The sequence below is a fragment of the Neomonachus schauinslandi genome, chromosome 3 (genome assembly GCF_002201575.2).
Source record: "Neomonachus schauinslandi chromosome 3, ASM220157v2, whole genome shotgun sequence".
Classification (NCBI taxonomy): Eukaryota; Metazoa; Chordata; class Mammalia; order Carnivora; family Phocidae; genus Neomonachus; species Neomonachus schauinslandi.
Genome location: NC_058405.1, coordinates 76,388,556 through 76,407,033, shown reverse-complemented (window position 1 = coordinate 76,407,033; position 18,478 = coordinate 76,388,556). Strand labels below are relative to the sequence as shown.

Genomic DNA, 18,478 nt, shown 5'->3' with positions numbered 1-18,478 from the left:
TGTGAGTTTGAACCCCACGTTGGGTGTAGAGATTACTTTAAAAAGTAAGATCTTTAAAAAAAGAAGAAGAAGAAAATAAAGTTATGTATAGCCTAGGAATTCAGAGCCAGTAGGAGTTTTGCATATACTGTGCAGGGAGACAGAGCTTCCAGTCTCCTCACCTAAACTGTGAAAGGCTTACCTATTATTTGTCCAATTATCTTTTACAAAGTGATTTCCTTTAAAGCATAAATAGTATGACCTAGTATAAACATTAATGGTAAACATTCTAGAGTAAATACAGAACACAGTGACCAATGTCATCCTGGTTAACTAGATCTTCTTGTCTTTTAGAAAACTCTTCAACAATAAATACACGTAATAAGAGCCATGGCTTTAAAAGTGCTCCTGGAACAAGAGAAAGCATTTCACACCGTTGTAGTTTTACTGGCCTATTTGGTAAGTCAAGTCTGCACTTTCATAAGAATGTGGTGGAAGGAGTCATCTAAGTACGCGCTGAAACTATCTTCTATTTCTAATCCCATCTTTTAAATTTTTCTCTCAAATTGTATTTTATCAGTGTTGCATTTCATTAAAAAGCAAAGATTGCTGCTGATTCTTGACATTTGTAGCAATTGTTGAAATTATTTTATTTACATTTGATGAAGTAATAAAATCACAGCGTTACGCAGAGCCCCGTGACAATCGTGCTCCCTTGGGCATATAGGCATATGTCTCTATAATACACCCTAGGCCCTAACGAGACCAGATTCTCTTTGGAGCCCATGACTTACATGGTTTGTGAAGAAATTAGAATCGATTTTTAAAAGAGCTATTCTTCTTATATGGTTATTTATATCCTTTCTGGTTCCAAAAAGCATTAAAGACAGATGGAGAATTTTAATGTTTGAAAGCTTGACACAAAAAGATCTATGAAGGTGTTCAAAAGAATTGAAATTTATTTAATCTGGAGATAGGATCGTCATCCGCAAACGTAAAATGAATTATTTATGCTAGAGACAGTACCTGAAGTCTTCCTGAAAGACAGAATAAGAGGAGATGGGGTCACATTGGAGTCTGAGATTCAGGTAGAGGAGAGAAAATGTCCTTTCTTTCAACTGAGGCTGTGACACATTCAAATGAATGGTCTAGGAGGGAGGTAGTGGAATTTCTTTCTCAAAGAGATTACAGTCTCTTTGTGGCTGAATGGAATCTCCTACCTACCTCTCTTAAAATGGGTAGTCAAGGGGAGTTAAGAGGGGCAGGAAGAGATTATTAGGCCTTTAGCCCCAGATCTTTTTCTAGTCCTGAATCCCACCCTGAATTCTCCCGCACACCTGCTGGAGATGTTCAGACTTCGATTTTATTTAGTTTGTTTGCAGGACTTGATTACAGACACTCCTGCTTCAAGGTGGAGGTAGTTTGTATTGAATAATACATTGAGTACTCATCATTACAACCATCAAAAACAGTTTCCTGTGCCTCTGCTGTAATAACCATTCTACAGAGCAATAGCTTGCTCACCCACTGCTTCTTACTAGAGAAGAGATCAGATCCTAAGTCATTTTCTACCTTGGGCTCTCAGAAAAGTTTCAAAGCAAGATAGCCATGAATTAAAAAAAAAAAAAAGGAGACCTCATTCAGGGAATGCAGAGGAGAATCAGGCTTATTGATTTATTTGCTCCACTGACTTATTCAGAAAGTAATTTTTCTTCCTAAAATGAACATTAAATTGGCCTCACTCTGAATTAACATTGACATTCAGTGATCGAGTGAATACCGATGATGTTGTTCCTTTTCTTGCAAAAAAAAAAAAAAAATGTAATTAACTTACTTTAAAAATAAGGTTTTTGCAAAACTTTTTTTTCAGGCATGTAAAGTGATTTGTGAAACAGGAGACTGTCGACAGCAAGAATTCAGGGATCGGTCTGGAAATTGTGTTCTCTGCAAGCAATGTGGGCCAGGCATGGAGTTGTCTAAGGTAGATATCTGATGCCTAGTGAAGTTGTAGATCTCTGGTTTGTTTGTTTGCTTGTTTTAAGATTTTATTTATTTATTTGAGAGAGAGAGCATGCACACACAAGTGGGGGAGAGGGGCAGAGGGAGAGGGAGAAGCAGGCTCCCCACTGAGCAGGGAGCCCAATGCGGGACTCGATCCCAGGACCCCAGGATCCTGACCTGAGCCGAAGGCAGATACTTAACTGACTGAGCCACCCAGGTGCCCTAAAGATTTGTGTTTTTAAAATACATTCTTTTTGGATAAATTCTTTTAGCTCATTGCTAGTGAAGATTTGGACACCATGACAGAATTCTTGGCTCATGTCTCACTGAGCTAAAAGGAGTAGGTTCTAATAATTAGAATTTAATAAATGTCGTTTTGTGCAATTTGTGTTTATTGTATTTCATTGAAAGAATTGAATTATTAAGGTGTATTTGGATGAATTAAAAAGAATCAATGCTCTACTAAAGATTTAAAAATAAAGGAGTGATAAGAGAAAATGTTAATGCTACCTTCTTCTACTGGGCCTTCTCTTAAAATGAATATTGCCGTGGCTAGTCAAGAAGTAGCGCCTCCAGTAAGCACGCTCCATGGTGGCAGTTCCTTTCCAAACCAGGGTTCTGCACATTCTTTTGACAATGCAAGCACTATTATTAGTCTCCATGTTGGGTGTATGGTATTCCCGGGAGCATTTTAAATATATTCATCTTACCCACTATTTGTTAAGAAGTGGTGTATTTCAGGAGGGCATATTTCAGAGTCTTGGATATTCTCAGACCTTTCTTTTTTGTGAGCGTGTTCAGAGCTATACATCCATTTGCTTTATTCTCTGACCTTTTGAAGATGTTACTCTCATTGTGGATAATGGATATATCATTTTGTTCTAAATAAAGCATCAAAGACTGCCTGTTAGAAAAGGAACAAAAGATTTTTCTTTTGACTTAAAGTGACTTTTAAAAGAGAAGTTCTTTTCCCCTAGAGATGGCCGTTATTTAAAGCTAAGTCTTGTCATTCGTAGATTTTTGATCAATGATCTACAAACAGCAGGAAACAAAGCATTATGCATTCTGCAAGTAATTCCTGGTTGATGGCTTTTCTCTGCTGGTTGTGTTCAGTAAGTGGGGCCATTTAGCATCCTGAGCTTTACATTTGGATTGAAACTGGCTGACCTTTGAACCCTGGGTTACGTTGAATGTTGAGTTAACTATAGCATCTCAACCGGTGTTTTTCAGTCCCTGTTGATTGTAAAAAGGTGCATTTTCAGATGTAGGTTTTGTGCTGTTGGGTGTAAAAGGATTCCTTAGAGCAGACTTGTAGATCTAGGATCAGTGAACAGAGTAGTGAAAAATGCGACGGTGCCCAAGAGGAAAATAGATGATGAAGTTGCTACCCCCCTCTCAAAAGTTCTTCTTTTCCCAAATCTCGGTGAAAAGCTGAGTGAAATGTCACAGATTCTGAGAGATGAGTAAATCATTTTCCAGTAGTTCCTCCTTCTCCTTCATCCTTTGAATCTAGAGAATATAACCTCAGAATAATTTCTGGAGGATCAGACCCGAAGATGAAGGTCCTATGAGCTCTAGTGTCTTTTTTTAGTTAGTATGCTTACCTAAGCTTGTTTTATTAAACATTTTTATTTAAAAAATCTAACTTTTTAATTTAAAAAATAGGATGAAGGTCCTGTCACCCCTAAATATTTTTTTATTTTAAAAATCCACCAGCTAAGATTATCTGATAATAGTTTTTCTATTTCATAATTTTGCATGGATATCTAGAATTATTATTTTTCTCTAGGTAGTAATTTTCCCCAACTTCTGAAACAGGTGTTTACCCCTATGACGCTGGAAGCAACCAAGGGGAAGCAATCTCAATAATTCTGCCTTTATTACTTATTTTATATGTTAATATTTCCCTGTTTCAATATTTATTATCAGTTTCTTCATTAAAAAGAAGATCAGGCCAAATTGAGTGAGGGAGAATAAAAGTAAAGGTAATGATGTCACTGAAAAATTAGGGTAAGACCCACTCGGATGCACAAATGTTACAAATATAAATACCATGTTCCTGCATACCCTGATACCCTGAGGTGTCCACCTTGAGGTGGATATGGTACAGCCACAGAGTACATCTTTGCTAAAGGAGTGAACAAATCAATCAACCTCAGAGAGTGTTTAGGGCAAAAGAAATGCCACTTTAATCTTGTCATATAAAAGGTAATGAATTTCTGTGTGTGTGTGTATATATGTTATAAATTAAATATTTTGCCAAGTCTTTTATCTTGGTTTTCGCTCCTAGTAAATAACATTAGTAACTTAGCCTTGCTCATACCCTAAAGAGAGCAAAGGAATCAAACATATCAATGGAATATCTATATATATTTATACATAGATAAACATAGATATTTGTTTCCTAGTTAACTAATCAAGGCAAAGAGCTTGAGTTTTTAATAAATGATAGCTTTGGGGCTAAAAATTTCTACACTGAACATTCATGATTTTCAGGCTGCCTTGATTAAGTCTTTAGCAAGAACATATATCTTTCAGAGGACAAAAAAAATAAAACAAAACTAATAAACAAACAAAAAAAACCTAAGTTCTGAGTATATTAAAATCAGATAAATCACTTAAATTAGCAAATCTATTCAACTGGTTAATTATGACATCCACGTTTTACAAATCAAGGGAAAGTTTACTTTTTGGCTAAGACTAAGCTTTTTTAAAAAACATAGTCAGATATTTATAAATAATTGAATTATTTTTTACTTGTTATACTAAACATAAAATTTGGAGGGGGGATGCCTGTTAATTTGTAATGAAATGACTGAATTCAGTAGTCCTTACCTTTATAATTGAGGCTTAAAATTTCGGTTACCTGTGGTGCTTGAAATTTTGAATGCACAATAAACAGTAAATATTTAAAATGACTTATTAAAAAGTAGAAAAGCTGAATCAAATTATTGGTAACCACAACTAAAGTTTTCTTTATATTAAGGGTAAAAAAAAAAAAGTGCATTTTCACCAGATGTGAGAGCTTTCAAATAACCTCTATCCTAACATTATTAGGTTACTTGTTTTGATGTAGTAAACATAACTTAAGACTTATGTCCATTTTCTAATATCATGTCTCTCAACTCAGAATAACAAATGCTGGGTCATGAGGTTCTTTGCTTTACAAACATGTTGTCTGTGTCTTAAAACGAAAGCCTGGAAATGCTTTGGGTAAGCAGGTAGAGTTAAAATTTCCATCTGTGGTTTTATTACTCCTAATGATTATTTTCTTTGGAAGGCATTCAATTCTATTTTTTTCTAAAGGTGTCTGGGCTTACTTTCCCATTGTTAGGTCTCTGCCATTTCAAACACGTAGCCGGGTTTGGGGGAGGTTCCCGGAAGAGCCTTCCTGGACACGGTGCACACTCTGGCACACCTGTCCTGTGTGGTCAGGGGTTCCTCTGAGCTCTTTTCACTTCCTTTCAATTGTTAGGTAGTAAGAAGTCTGCACAGAAGCTCCAGGCTCCATAATAACCATTGTTGCTTGTTTAGATTGAGACCTTTCCCTTCAGTGGCCACTTTTTAAATGATTACTTATTTTAACCTTTCACCCTAGATACTTTGGGTTATGTGTGTCTAAAAGATGTCTCTTAACAAAGATGCACTACCTCTCAAATATGTCCTCAGGTGTTATTTTGTAATGTATATCATGCAACCACAATAGATCTTAGCTAACGTGTGTTATAATGAGTCAGGTTCTATGTGACATTTGTATATTAAATAATGGAGTCCTTTTAACCTATGTCTTAAGTAGGGGGTATAACTTCTCCTGTTTTATAGATGGGGAAACAGACACAGAGACGGTTAGGTGATCTGTCCATTGTCACCCTTAGTAAGTGGTGGGAGAAGGTGGTGGGGCCGTATGGGGGTAGTGATTTTTTTCTCATTTTTGCACAGTGCTCTTGTACAGTGCTATCCAGTAGAACTTTCTGTGATCATGGAATGGTCTGTATCTGTGCTGGCCAAGATGGGAGTTACTAGCCACTTGAAATGTGTTACTGAATACTTGAAAGGTGGCTTGTGTCACGAAAGCACTAGATTTTACGTTTTAATGAATTAAATTTAAGTTTTGCCACATGAAGTTGTGGCTATTGCATCGGATGGTGCAGCTCTAGAAGGATGAACTTCCCTCCAGAAATTCTGGCGGGACCAACTACTAACACAAAGAGATATCTAAATCCTGTTGACCTGCTGCTTGTGCATTCCAGGAGCGGTCTTCCTAGTCAGCCTTCTTCCTCTCCTTCCTTGGCTGAGCCACCCTGAGCTTGGCCACTGGTTTCCAAATATCCATCTGCTTCTGTTCCTCCACCACTCCTGTTTGGCCCAGCCACGTGGGAGCCATTGCTGTGGCTCCTCACACTGGGTGGCATCCTCTGGGTCCCTTCCTGTGCCATTCGAGCTGTCTCATGGCCTTAGTGCTTTTGGTTTCCAGTCGTTTCCCTGAAAGCCCCAAGCATCCTCTCGTCTCAGTCAGGTTCTCTTTGGTCATTCAGCTTAATGGGTAGTCTTCCCGTATCCTTGGGAAAATATAGGACAGGGCACGGAGCCACCTGGGCTCTGTTTTGAGGACTTTCTCCCACTGAGCCATAGCTAGTCTCTTTCTCTTCCACTACAGGCTTTAGGTTTTGAAAGTTTATGAGAAAGATAATTGATCATGTCTTTTTCCTATTTCTGAGGCAAAAAAATACAAAATGTTGTTTACATAGCTCCACGAGTGGTACATGCTGGGCATTTGGAGCCACAAACGTGCGCAGGAGTGTTCCACAGCCGGCCCTTTGGCTCGCGAAAATAAACAGCATTGTGATACGTGGGAGAGGATGACTTTTGTTTTCCCGAAGTGACCACATTAGCCTTTTAATTCTTACTGTCTAGAATCTGCCCCAGCCACAGCCCCTCCTCCTCACCAAGTATTAATGCCAACAATGTGCTTTTAACATGATCACCTCCCAGCAGTAAACCAGGAAACTAGTTTTTGCATGAACCACTTGAAACAGTCTTCAAGTCTCTGGCATGGTTTTCAAAGTAAGCTTTTCTAACCAATTATTGGGATGACTTTAGTTAATGGGGAGAAATTAATTCTCGTAAACAACAACACACTTTCCTCCACAAGGGTGCATGTCTGGCTTCCCATTTTTAAAGATGTCTACTTTTTAGAAAGTTGTTTTCATCCCTATGAAGAAAGTCACACATGCACACACAAAATTAATATAATTTGCAAGCATGAAAAAGATTCATTTATGCCATTTAATTACAGTGCTGCTCACTTTATTTATGTTTAATTATACCTAATCGAGCCCAGTGATGTTTGGCAGATATTAGCAAGCTCTAGCTTGTAATTTTTCTTTAAAAAACTCAATTACAGATTTTCATAAACTGGAAGTTGGTGGGGGGGGGACTATGTCTTTGGTGTTGTTTTATTAAAGGAAATTAAAAAGCTGATTTCTAAACACCAGCTACATAAATCTAATTTGTCATTTCCATTTACGTGCGCTCAATTTTCTCCACAAGCAACTTCTTCTCTGTCCAAATTTGAGCTTTTAAAGTTCAAAGAACCAAAGTTAATAACTTATTGGCTGTACAAATAAATAGTGCTTTAGACCCAAGGCCCCCAAATGTTTTTCCTGGACAATTGATGATCTGTGAGGATCTCCCCTGTGGTCTGGGGAACGGCTCCTAGAACATGTAGGTGGGATCTGCTTGTGTTTTTGCTAAGTGCTGAATTTGCAGAGGGAGAAAAGAGAGAAGGGGATTTGAGGACTGTTTACTTTGAGTCATTTCGCCATTGGAAAGCCACCAAATGTGGCTTAAAAATATTGGGCAGAGTGTCAGAGCTACTGCTGCGGCCAGTTTGGGTGGAAATGGCCCAGCTGGATACAGCCCTCTCTTGCCTTGGAACCAAGATAAGGAAGGCCGCTCACAGCTTCTACCCCCACGCCACAGTGACCCCCACCCTCAACTCCTGCCCCCTTCCCACCTCCACCGCCCCGGAGAGTTAACCGGCCTTACCAATCGGGACACTGCTGTGACCTTTATTAGCTTTTTTGTTCCCTGGAATAAAGTAATAATGATACCAATAATAAAACAACACGAACTTCAGGAAATACTGCCTTCAATGCTATTTGTTCATCCATTTGTTTAGTCAGCAAACATTTATGTGTTACTCACCAGCCTGGTATGTATTGTTAAAGAAAAAAATATTCAGTGGCACTTGTTAATAAGGATGGCAAGGCAGACTTTATTCACTAGGTAGGGAGGGGGACCCCCACAATGGGATTTTATAGTGGGGGAAACCCCTGGGCTCCATCCCAATACAGTATGGGCTCATGGGAATTTATAGCCAGGAAGCATGGGTCAGTGGGTGGAAGATTACTGAGGGGAAGCATCAGGGCTAAGAGGGGTCCTGGCTGAAGCCAACCTAACAGTTCCTTGCTGAAGACAAACCAGGGTGATTGGACAGCAAGGCTCCATGAGACTTTAAGAGGAGTATGAGGAACCCAAGCAGATATTGAGGGTGGGTAGTTCTGGCTGAGCTGACTCAGCAGAGCACTTGCTAAAGCTGGGTTTTATAAGGAAGTGCACAGTTTGGTCTGGAAGAAGGTTAAGGAGCCTGGCTAAAGTTTGGTCAAGCAAAGAATCTTTTAAGAACCAAGTGCCCTGATAGGCTTTGGGTAAAGAGTGGCGGAGGGAGGCATTAGATATCGGGGATTGTTTGCTTATTGCAGGATTTGGGGAAATCACTAGGAATCCTATGGCAATGCTTTAAAAAAGGGTTGTTATTTTATTCGTGTGTATATGTTCACACCTTGAAGCTTATTAATAAAAAGCCTTCTTCAGGGATTCAGGGAAGTGGTAAGTATTTCTTTTAAGATTTTAAGGTACCAGGTCGTCATTTCAAAAACAAAGACTCTAGGATTACTTTAAACCCTAAATGCATCTCCACCACTGATATTAATGGCAGACCACACTCCACAAAAATAAAACACATACCTACTTCTGACGCCCAGGCCAGTGACTAACGCCCCCACTCCGGCCCCAGTCTCCTCCCACGTACGGTCCTTCCAACGAAATGATGAGAGGAGAGCTGTGGTGTGTGTAACCTGGAAAGTGTCAGAGAACCAGAGTAGGACAGAGGTGAAAGCAGTAAAAACGGATTTCACTCAGGGACTATGGCCATGGGGGAAGAGAGGCCTTAGTAGAGAACTGGGCTCAATTCCAAATACAACATGGACAAGTGGGGATTTTAGCCAAGGAGCAGGGTGGGGGGGCAGGAGATGGAAAATTCCTAAGAGGAAACTTTGGGGTGGGGGTGGGGGGGCGGGCATTCTGGCTAAAGCAGACCTAACGGGATTCTTGCTGAAGGCAGGCCAAGTGGATCAGAGGATAGAGGGGCAGGAGGAAATTTGATCAGGGATTGAGGGTGAGCAGATAGGAGGGTGGGGGATTCTGATTTAACCGACTGCACGGGATTCTTGGACACCTGGGTTCTTGAGGACAAGGCCCAAGGCTGGGGCCTAATTGAGAAAGTAGCTCACAGGAGCCTGTGAAGTTTGGTCAGAAATGAGGTAAACCTAACCAGAGTCTGCATGGCTAGCTGACTCTCTTCTTTAAGTACTCTGTTTTATCTCACCAAAAATCCATTCCTACCATTTCTCTCATTCCCAACGGTAGTATACTAGTCTGCTGTGGGAGACCATTTGCCTAGGGAAATTACCCCCTTTATATTCAAAAGTAATAGGGGGAAGACCCAAAAGGTTCGATACTGTTTTCATTAGACGCACAATTAGACCACGTGATCAATGTCAACCTACTTCAGCAGACATCCGTGGTTGCCCCCTGCATCCTGCACTTGGGATGCAGCAGTGACCAGACTCCAGTAGAATGAATTCAGCTGTAGCCACACAAAGGCATGCTCTGTGTATGCTGATAGGGAGCACTCTCCAAGACGCACTGAGTGGGGAAAACTGAAAAGGGATGTGCAGAACAGTGTGTACACACACACACACACAGGATATTAGGATATTTCTGGGAGGTTTTCCCAAAACCTGGGAACAGTGTTTGCCTGTGTGGAGGGAATAGGAAGTGAAGAGACCAGGGATAGGAAGGAAGGTGTACTGTTCAACTTGTTTATAAAAATCGTGTGTGTAGTAGTAGTTCTTCAGTATAAAAAGTGATAAAAAGAAAAGGGACCAGAAATCTTCACTGGCCATAGGGGGTTGGACACGAGTTTACAGAGACACAATTTCAGCGCATGCTCAGCAGTGCTACCCTGGCCAGGAGACTGTAGACCTGCCTGCATGTCGAGCTGTTCAGCCTTTTCTCTTTTGCTCTTGGTAGTTACTTATTGAACTTAATGGGGAAAGTGTCAAGGCATTTTAACCACCTCGTTTTACTGAATGAAATAAAAACATCAAAGTAGACGTTTATATTGGGGATAATTTAATGTTTATATGCTGTTTACTTTATAGCCTGGATTTCAAATAATTGCAGCATCTCTGTGTTTATGGTGCTTTAGAAATATGACAGTCCGCTCTAAACACTGTTGTTGCTACACACCTACTGTGCTGTCACATAATTCCTTGGAAATATCTTCCCTGACTTTCTAGTTAAGTCAAGGCTTCGAGTTAATTTAACGTTGAGAACGATCACTTCATAAATTTCTTAGAGTGTTATGAACTGCAAGCATTTTTTAAAAGCTTAAAAATAGTATTAGCTTTTGGTATTTTGATATTATCTTTTTAAAAAATGACAAGTACTTTAGAGAAAATGTATTTTAAACTAAATTCCCCCAAATAATCAGTCTCTATAAAAGTTCCCAGGAGACTGGTTCACAGTACCTGTTTAATACATTTAGGTATTATTTTGTGATCGTAATGGACACACAGCCTTATCTCAACCTCTCATATAAATCTACTCCGAAATTACCATTGTTGTCACTAAGACATATAAACTCTAAGCAGAAATAGTAAGTTAATATCCAGATAATGAAGGCAAATTATGATGCATTTAGAGACTGGCTTTGTTGTTTTTTTCTTTCTTTTTTTTTTTAAGATTTTTATTTATTTGAGAGAGAGCAAGCAAGCATGTGTGCACGAGAGTTGGGGGAGGAGCAGAGCAAGAGGGAGAAGCGGGGAGTCCGACGTGGGGCTCGGTCCCAGGACTCTGAGATCGTGGCCTGAGCCTAAGTCAGATGCTTAGCCGACTGAGCCACCCCCACGCCCCTGTTGTTTTTTTCTATACATGATTTAGTCCAATATGGAATGGACCAAAAAAAAAAAAAAGTTTCATGAAAAAAGTCTATGAAGTACAGTGGCATGTAAATGACACACAATGATACGTGGCAAAAACACCATGGTCAAATTTGTCCTCATGTATGTGCAACACAAACCCTAAAATACAGTCAGGAATCAAAAAATAAGCACAAAGATCTTCCCAACACTTACATGCCCCTTATTTTTCAAAAGAGATGAGTCTATCAATTCCTTCAAGTCCATGTCCGCTCGGATAGGCATCTAGTTTCTCAGGAATGGAGAGAGGAAGTGAATTGTCAGAAACAATGAAGGAATGAGAGTTGACTGCCTGGCAGGGCCATTAAAACACCAAAGCTGCCTGTAGAGACACCGGGGCTTCCTAGTTCGTGTATTACAACGCAACGCAGTAGTTGATTCAAGTAGGTATGGTTAAATGATATTTTATGTACCATTTTCACTGTAAACATATTTTTATTCTATAAAAATAATTTAGATGTAAATTGATGTTTCAGGTAACTCAGAAAAAATTGGAGTCTAAAGATCCTCTTGTTCCCCAGTGAGGCTTTATTATACTTGAATCAGGAAAGTTGGTTTGTTGGATTGTAGAGAATCTAAAAAGGTATCATTTATTTGGTGAATGCCTACTCTGTGCTTGATTTATAGATTACAGATTTTATATGGTTTTTTTCCTGTTTATTCCCCAAAACAACCCTGTGGGGCAAATGTGTACTATCACCATCTCAGAGATGAAGAGACTGAGGGTCAGAGAGTTCCCAAAATAGCTTATTGGACAAGTGACAGAATCGGCATTCAAAGTCATGTGTCTTTGGCTCCATTGAAGGAAGATGATACACTTTTTCTCCTATGTCAGCCTTGCTTGAAAAACAGAATTTCAGACATTTATTCCCAGTTAATACACCTTCTTCTCATTCTCATTTCTCTTTCCATTTGTTTTCCCTTCTGCTCTCTTCCTTTTTCCTTCCTTTCTTTGTTGTGTTGTAACTTGCACATGACATCCTTACAATTCAAGCTGCCTGGATCAAAGTATGATTTTGGAACTTTGCTCTGGCATGAACCTTTGACATGGAGATATTGAGCCTGTGGACAACGAGGTCCCCATCCCCCTTCTGAAAGTCACATGCACCACACTTTGATCCTGGAAGATTGTGAGAGGGCGGCTCCTGTCACACTGAAGGAGAGTCTTTGGATGCACTCGGCTCTCTCAGCAACTACTTAGCAAGAACACACTTCTGCCCCAGTGCAGAACCACATTGCCCATAAACAAAGCACCCAAAATGGCAGAGACGTCCCTGCAAAGACCTAATCCACGTCCCCAGGAAATTCTTTTTGAATACGTATCTTCGGTGTTTTCCTGATTGTCAGAGTAATAGATGCTATTTGGCAAAAATTAAATGTTTTCAGAATTATAAAAATTCAAAACACCTCATGATTTCACTCAACCCCCCCCCCAAGATAATCCCTGCTAACAATTTTAAAGAAATTCTAATTGTGAATTAGTTCTTCAATTTTTTTTTTCCTTCCGCCGTCTGTGCCTTGGTTTAGAACATTGTCTAGTTGGAGCACTCAGGATTCAGAAGGTTGGTGACCTTCTGCTTTTTTTTCCTTCCCCACTCTTTGTTGTGCATGTTCATGGTACACATTTGAAAGGTTGGTTGAGTAACTGAAAAGAGGAAGGAAGGTATCGCTCCTCCAAGATGTGCACGAGTTAACTAGTAAAACTGAACTGAAGTGTTATTAGAATCTCTTTTATTCAGTAGTTTGTTGAGTACAGGGAATACTCTAGGGAATACTATCCTTTGTGTTGGTTTTGATTTAAATTTTGACCAGTACTGCTTAATTGACTGTGCATTTAAATACAGATAAAGGACTTTAAGTATATAAATTTGATAGGCCAATGGGAATTTTGAACTAGTGGGGATTTGCATTCTGCATCCAAAGTTTACAGGTGACGAAATTAAGAGATTTTGTTGGAGTCCTTCCTCCCTCTGCTGCACTGAGCTATGTTTGTGGGCTTGTTCAGCATGCTCTCCATGTGGAGAGTTAAAGTACCAGATGGATCCTACAGTGTTGGGGTATAGAATCTGACTCCAGAATTAAATGGTGTAGATTCAAATCCTGGTTCTAACATGAGCTATGTCACCTTGGTTAAGGTACGTACCTTCTGGGAAGCTCCATACCCCCATTCATGAAATGGGAATAATGACCGTGCTTCCCTCATTTGGAAGACATATGAATTAATGAGATAATGTGTATGAAGTTCCCAGCACTGAATAAGCACCCAATAAATGTTAGTAGTAATTATTAATATTTTTGTAAGAGATGGGATCATACTTCTAATTCTGTATTATAACTTTTTTAAGCTACCATGAACCCATATCTACATCATTCTTCTTATGGTGCATTGTATTTACATTATATGATAGGCTATGATTTATTTGGTTCTGGACCTTGTGGAAATGATCATATGGTGCATCAAAGAACCATCTGTTTTGCCCATCCTTGGAAAGCAGTACTGTGTTCTGACGTTCAAATCTAGAGAAGCTTGAGACCTTTAGTATCATACAGTTTAATTCACACAAGAATGTAGTGTTCTTTTAAGAAATATGTCAGAATCTTCCTGCTATCACACAACAATACACAGCTAACATGTCAAGATGCTCTCTACTGGATAGATTTCTAGGTTTGTCAGCTTAGGAAATTCTTACACAGTTAGCCTCGTTTCTAAAATATCACTGTTGATATCAAAGTACTTATTTTCTGCCTCGATAAGTGAGTAAGTGTCTGGATATTTCCCTGACTTTAGTTTCTGAACATGCCCATGACTGGCTTAATTAGAAAAGAAGAAAGTGCCATAATTCTGCCATAAGCTAGCAATAATGCAGCAGTGGGGGTCCTGGAGAACCTTTATTATTCAAATGCTCATGGCTTCTTGAATAAAGTGGATGACTAAGTATACTTCTGGTAGTAAGAGAGATTATTAGCAGTGGGAGACACATTTGAACTTGCTGAAAGGGCCGCCTTTGTATCCAGGAAGGCCGGCACTCGGTAATTATTAGACCAGGTCTTCCTTTTATCCCAGCCTTCTTTTTCACGCTTGCCACGTCTGAATAGCGTTCTGTTGCCTGTTAATCCCTGCAGGAATGCGGCTTTGGCTACGGGGAGGATGCCCAGTGCATGACATGCAGGCCGCACCGGTTCAAGGAGGACTGGGGCTTTCAGAAATGCAAGCCGTGCCTGGAGTGCGCCGCGGTGAACCGCTTCCAGAAGGCCAACTGTTCTGTCACCAGCGATGCCGTCTGTGGGGACTGCTTGCCGGGGTACGTCCGGCGATTTCTTTCCCTCGTAATTATGGAATTATTTTTAAACAGGCATTTCCCTTGTTCCCTCCCAAAGGTGAACGCACACTAACAGGAACCTGAACGCCTCTGTTGGGTGGTCATGACTTCTTCTGTGCCCACCGTGGGCTGTGCGCTGTGACGGGCGCCGGTTATAAATAAAATGAATAAGCGCACTAACAAAGGATTAGTGTCACGAGAATCTAAAGAGTTTCCTATAAATCGATGAAAAAGAAAACGTGGACAAATGGACAAAAGAGGGGACGGGCAACTCACAAAAGAGGAAACACGTGCGGCCTGTGATCATACGGCCATGTTCATCCTCGTTAGCGATCAGAGAAATGCAAATCACGGCCATTCACTCATTTCCACGGGTATTTGTGAAGCAGCTAGGAGGCATTGCTTTAGCAGAAGCTAGGCGTTGCTGAAGTAGAGGCCAAGAACCCTACCCACGTGGAGATTGTATCCTAATAAGGGTTTTAGAAAGATCTAAACAGTAAATAATAAAGACGTAAATTCTGCAGAAAGGTAGCAGAGGATGATTTCTGTGGAAGAAGGAGATCCTAGAGCACATAAGGCGGATTAGGCATGTGCAGCGATGGGTAGGCAAAGGGCAGTGTTTGGGTGGGTGACCTGGGTACAGGAGCTCCGAACAAGACTCAGAGGAGTTGAGGCAGTTTGCTAAGTAGGTGTGTGGGGGAAGAACGCTATGGACACAGGGAACGCAGAGACAGGCCCTAATGTGGACGTGACCCTGGAGTTCAGGGACTCTAGGAGTCTAACACGGGAATCCGGGCTCCCAGTCACTGCACAGGCAGGGCTCTAACTAGACTTAGCCAGAACACGCCCACAGATCAGAGTAGTTCTGGCCAAATGGCACAGTGGGGCCCTGGGGCTCTTGTTGAGGGGCAGAAGATAAGACAAACCTGTGGGCCTGAAGGGCAGGGTAAGAAATGGCCTGATGGGCCAACTGCGACCCTATGCAATATTATGCAGTGGTGCAGCACCTGAACAGGTATGAAATGTAGTGGTCTAACACCAAAAGCACAAGCAATAAAAGAAAAAATAGCCCTTGCACTTCACCAAAATTAAAATCTTTTGTGTTTCAAAGGATATCATCAAGAAAATGAAAAGACAACCCACAGAATTAGAGGAACAATTTATAAATCATATATGGGATAAGGAACTGTCTTATCTAGAATATATAAAGAACTCTTATAACTCAATAATGAAAAGACCAATAACCCAATTAAAATATGGGCAAAGGATTCGAACAGACCTTTCTCCAAAGAAGATACACAGCCAATAAGCACATGAAAAGATGCTCAATGTCATTAGCCATCAGGGAAATGCAAATTAAAACCACATACTTCAAGCCAACTGGGATGGCTGTGACCAAAACGACAATGACAAGGGTTGGTGAGGATGGGGAGAAATTGGAAACATCGTCCACCGTTGGTGGGAATGGAAAATGGTACCGCTGCTTTGGAGAACAGTCTGGCGGTTCCTCAAAAAGCTAAAATAGAGTTACAGTGCGACTGAGCAATTCTGCTCTTAGGTATAGAACCAAGACAATTAGAAACCTGTCCACACAAAAATGGGTACACAAATGTTCATAGCAGCATTATGCATAATGGTCAAAAAGTGGGAAGAACCCAGATACCCATCCACTGATAAATGGATTAACAAAATGGAGTACATTCAAACGAGGGAATGTTATTTGGTGATGAAAGGGGATGAATCACTCACACATGCAACAAAATGGATGAACCTAAGAAACATTATGCTAAGTGAAAGAAGCCAATCACAAAAGATGTATTATATGATTCCATTTATATGCAATGTCCAGAATGGACAATCTATAAAGACAAAAAGTAAATGAGTGGTTACCTGGGGTTGGTGGTTGGTGGGGGGGTGGGGGGGTGTTGGGAAGAGTGAGGGGTGACTGCTTAAGGGTACAGTTTCTTTTTTGGTGTGATAAAAATGTCTAAAACTGTTCTGATGGTTGCACAACTCTGTGAGTACACTAAAGGCCATTTAATTGTATGCTTTAAATGGGTGGATTTAATATATGTGAATTAGATCTCAAGTAATCTGCTACTTAAAAAAAAGGAACGGTCTATAACCTCAGGTGATGCTGATACCTGTGAATATCAGTACCCAGAGTTTTGACCTTATGTTAACATAATTGAGGAACACGAAGCAAACATCTGCCTCATCTCTGCTGTTCTTACTCTACAATTCTACTAAAAGCATGTCAGTCTCCATCTGCTCTCTTCCTCTGTGGGGCAGGGAGAAGAGGAGGTCCACAGGAGACTCAGGGGCAGAGAGAGTAGGGAAAAGCACAGGACCAGGGGATCCGGTTTTCACAAAGAGGGAACCCACAGGGGTGTGCAGCTGGAGTGTGAGAGAGGGTGCGTTCTCCCCACGACCTCCCACCAAAAGTGCTTCCTCATGCTTAACCTCATTCATTGTCATCTGAGCCTACAGCTCTTAGCTTCTACAATGTTTGCTCATTCTTTAAGTAAATGCTTAGATGTGGGAAAGTCATATATAAGTGAGTAGACATTTGAATGATGTTTCATAGTTTATTTATATGATTAGTTTAAAATTACATCCTTTCTAAGCCAGCATGAATGTACAAGGCAGGCAATAATTATATAGTGACTTTTACCCAGGCTTTCCAGAGTGTTTTAAAGTGCTCACCCAGCTTCACTATATTTGTGTGAAGAAGGTAAATAATTGAAACCCATTTTGTAGACAGGAAAATTGAGGCAGAAAGAAAATAAACAAATTGCATATTGCTCCCAGAAAAGTGATGCCCAAGGCAGTCAGAGGGTGGACATTTTCATTTCTGATGTTACTCCTGCCTTCTGAAGCCTCAGCTTCACCCAGATAAGGGTCTTCTGCTGCCCAGAGGCTCAGCCCCAGCAGGAGGGTAGCGGCCTCTTTCCCAGTAGTGGTACTGTGTGGGAATACTCTGTCCTCTGTGCCCTCTATTTGAGTGATTGGAGATGGCCAGTGCCCTTGTTCCCAAATAAGTCCAATGACGTCAGGCCAATTCCTTAGTTTCTCTGACACCCATTCTTCTCACCTACAAATGATCATCTAATAATACCAACCCGCAGATTAGTGGAATGATTGAGACTATAATGCATGCAAAGTGCCAAGCAGAGTGCCTAATCCACAGTAAGCATGAAATACATATTTGACCTCCTCACCAATTAATGTTCCTGGGAGCCAGTGAAAGATTTACATGACTGTTTTTTGTTTGTTTGTTTGTTTTTTGGTTTTTTTGCAGTGGGCCTCCGGCCTCCTCCTCTGCCTTCCATATTCCCATCCTTTCTCTGCTAAGGGGAGACCTGGGGCCCGGCCTGAAAGAATAACCCGGCCCCTGCCAGTTCTCTGCTGCTTCTAGTAATGATGATAGCTAACCTTTTTTTAAGATTTTATTTATTTATTTATTTGTCAGAGAGAGAGAGAGCACAAGCAGGGGGAGCAGCCTACAGAAGGAAAAGCAGACTCCCCGCTGAGCAGGGAGCCGATGCAGGGCTCAATCCCAGGACTCTGGGATCATGACCTGAGCCGAAGGCAGACACTTAACTGACTGAGCCACCCAGGTGTCCCTACAACCAGGCTTTCTTAAAAGAGCACTCTTCAAACATGGTGTTCATTAGGCAAACTGTGTTATTTGGATTCAGTTCAATTAAAAATTCCTCTCCAAATTCAGTGTTGGAGAAAATTTGAGGTCTAAAAGATGTATTTACATGCTGCCTCTCATCAGACCATGATTGGGTAAAATCCAATGTGATTTCCTTTTGTTTTTTTGCATTAGCTATCTGAATGCCCAGA

General features: G+C 40.6%; 1 protein-coding gene across 5 annotated transcripts in view; it reads left to right on the top strand.

The window, feature by feature from the left end:
- Positions 1-18,478, top strand: part of TNFRSF19 (TNF receptor superfamily member 19) — a 79,432-nt gene that overhangs the window by 10,320 nt on the left and 50,634 nt on the right. For all 5 annotated transcript variants that reach the window (XM_021678332.2, XM_021678331.2, XM_021678333.2 and 2 more), the window contains exons 2-4: positions 334-438; positions 1,850-1,960; positions 14,430-14,608. In XM_021678332.2, the coding sequence (XP_021534007.1) occupies positions 370-438; positions 1,850-1,960; positions 14,430-14,608 (359 nt within the window). In that variant the 5' untranslated portion in view covers positions 334-369. The remainder of the gene's footprint in view (positions 1-333; positions 439-1,849; positions 1,961-14,429; positions 14,609-18,478) is intronic.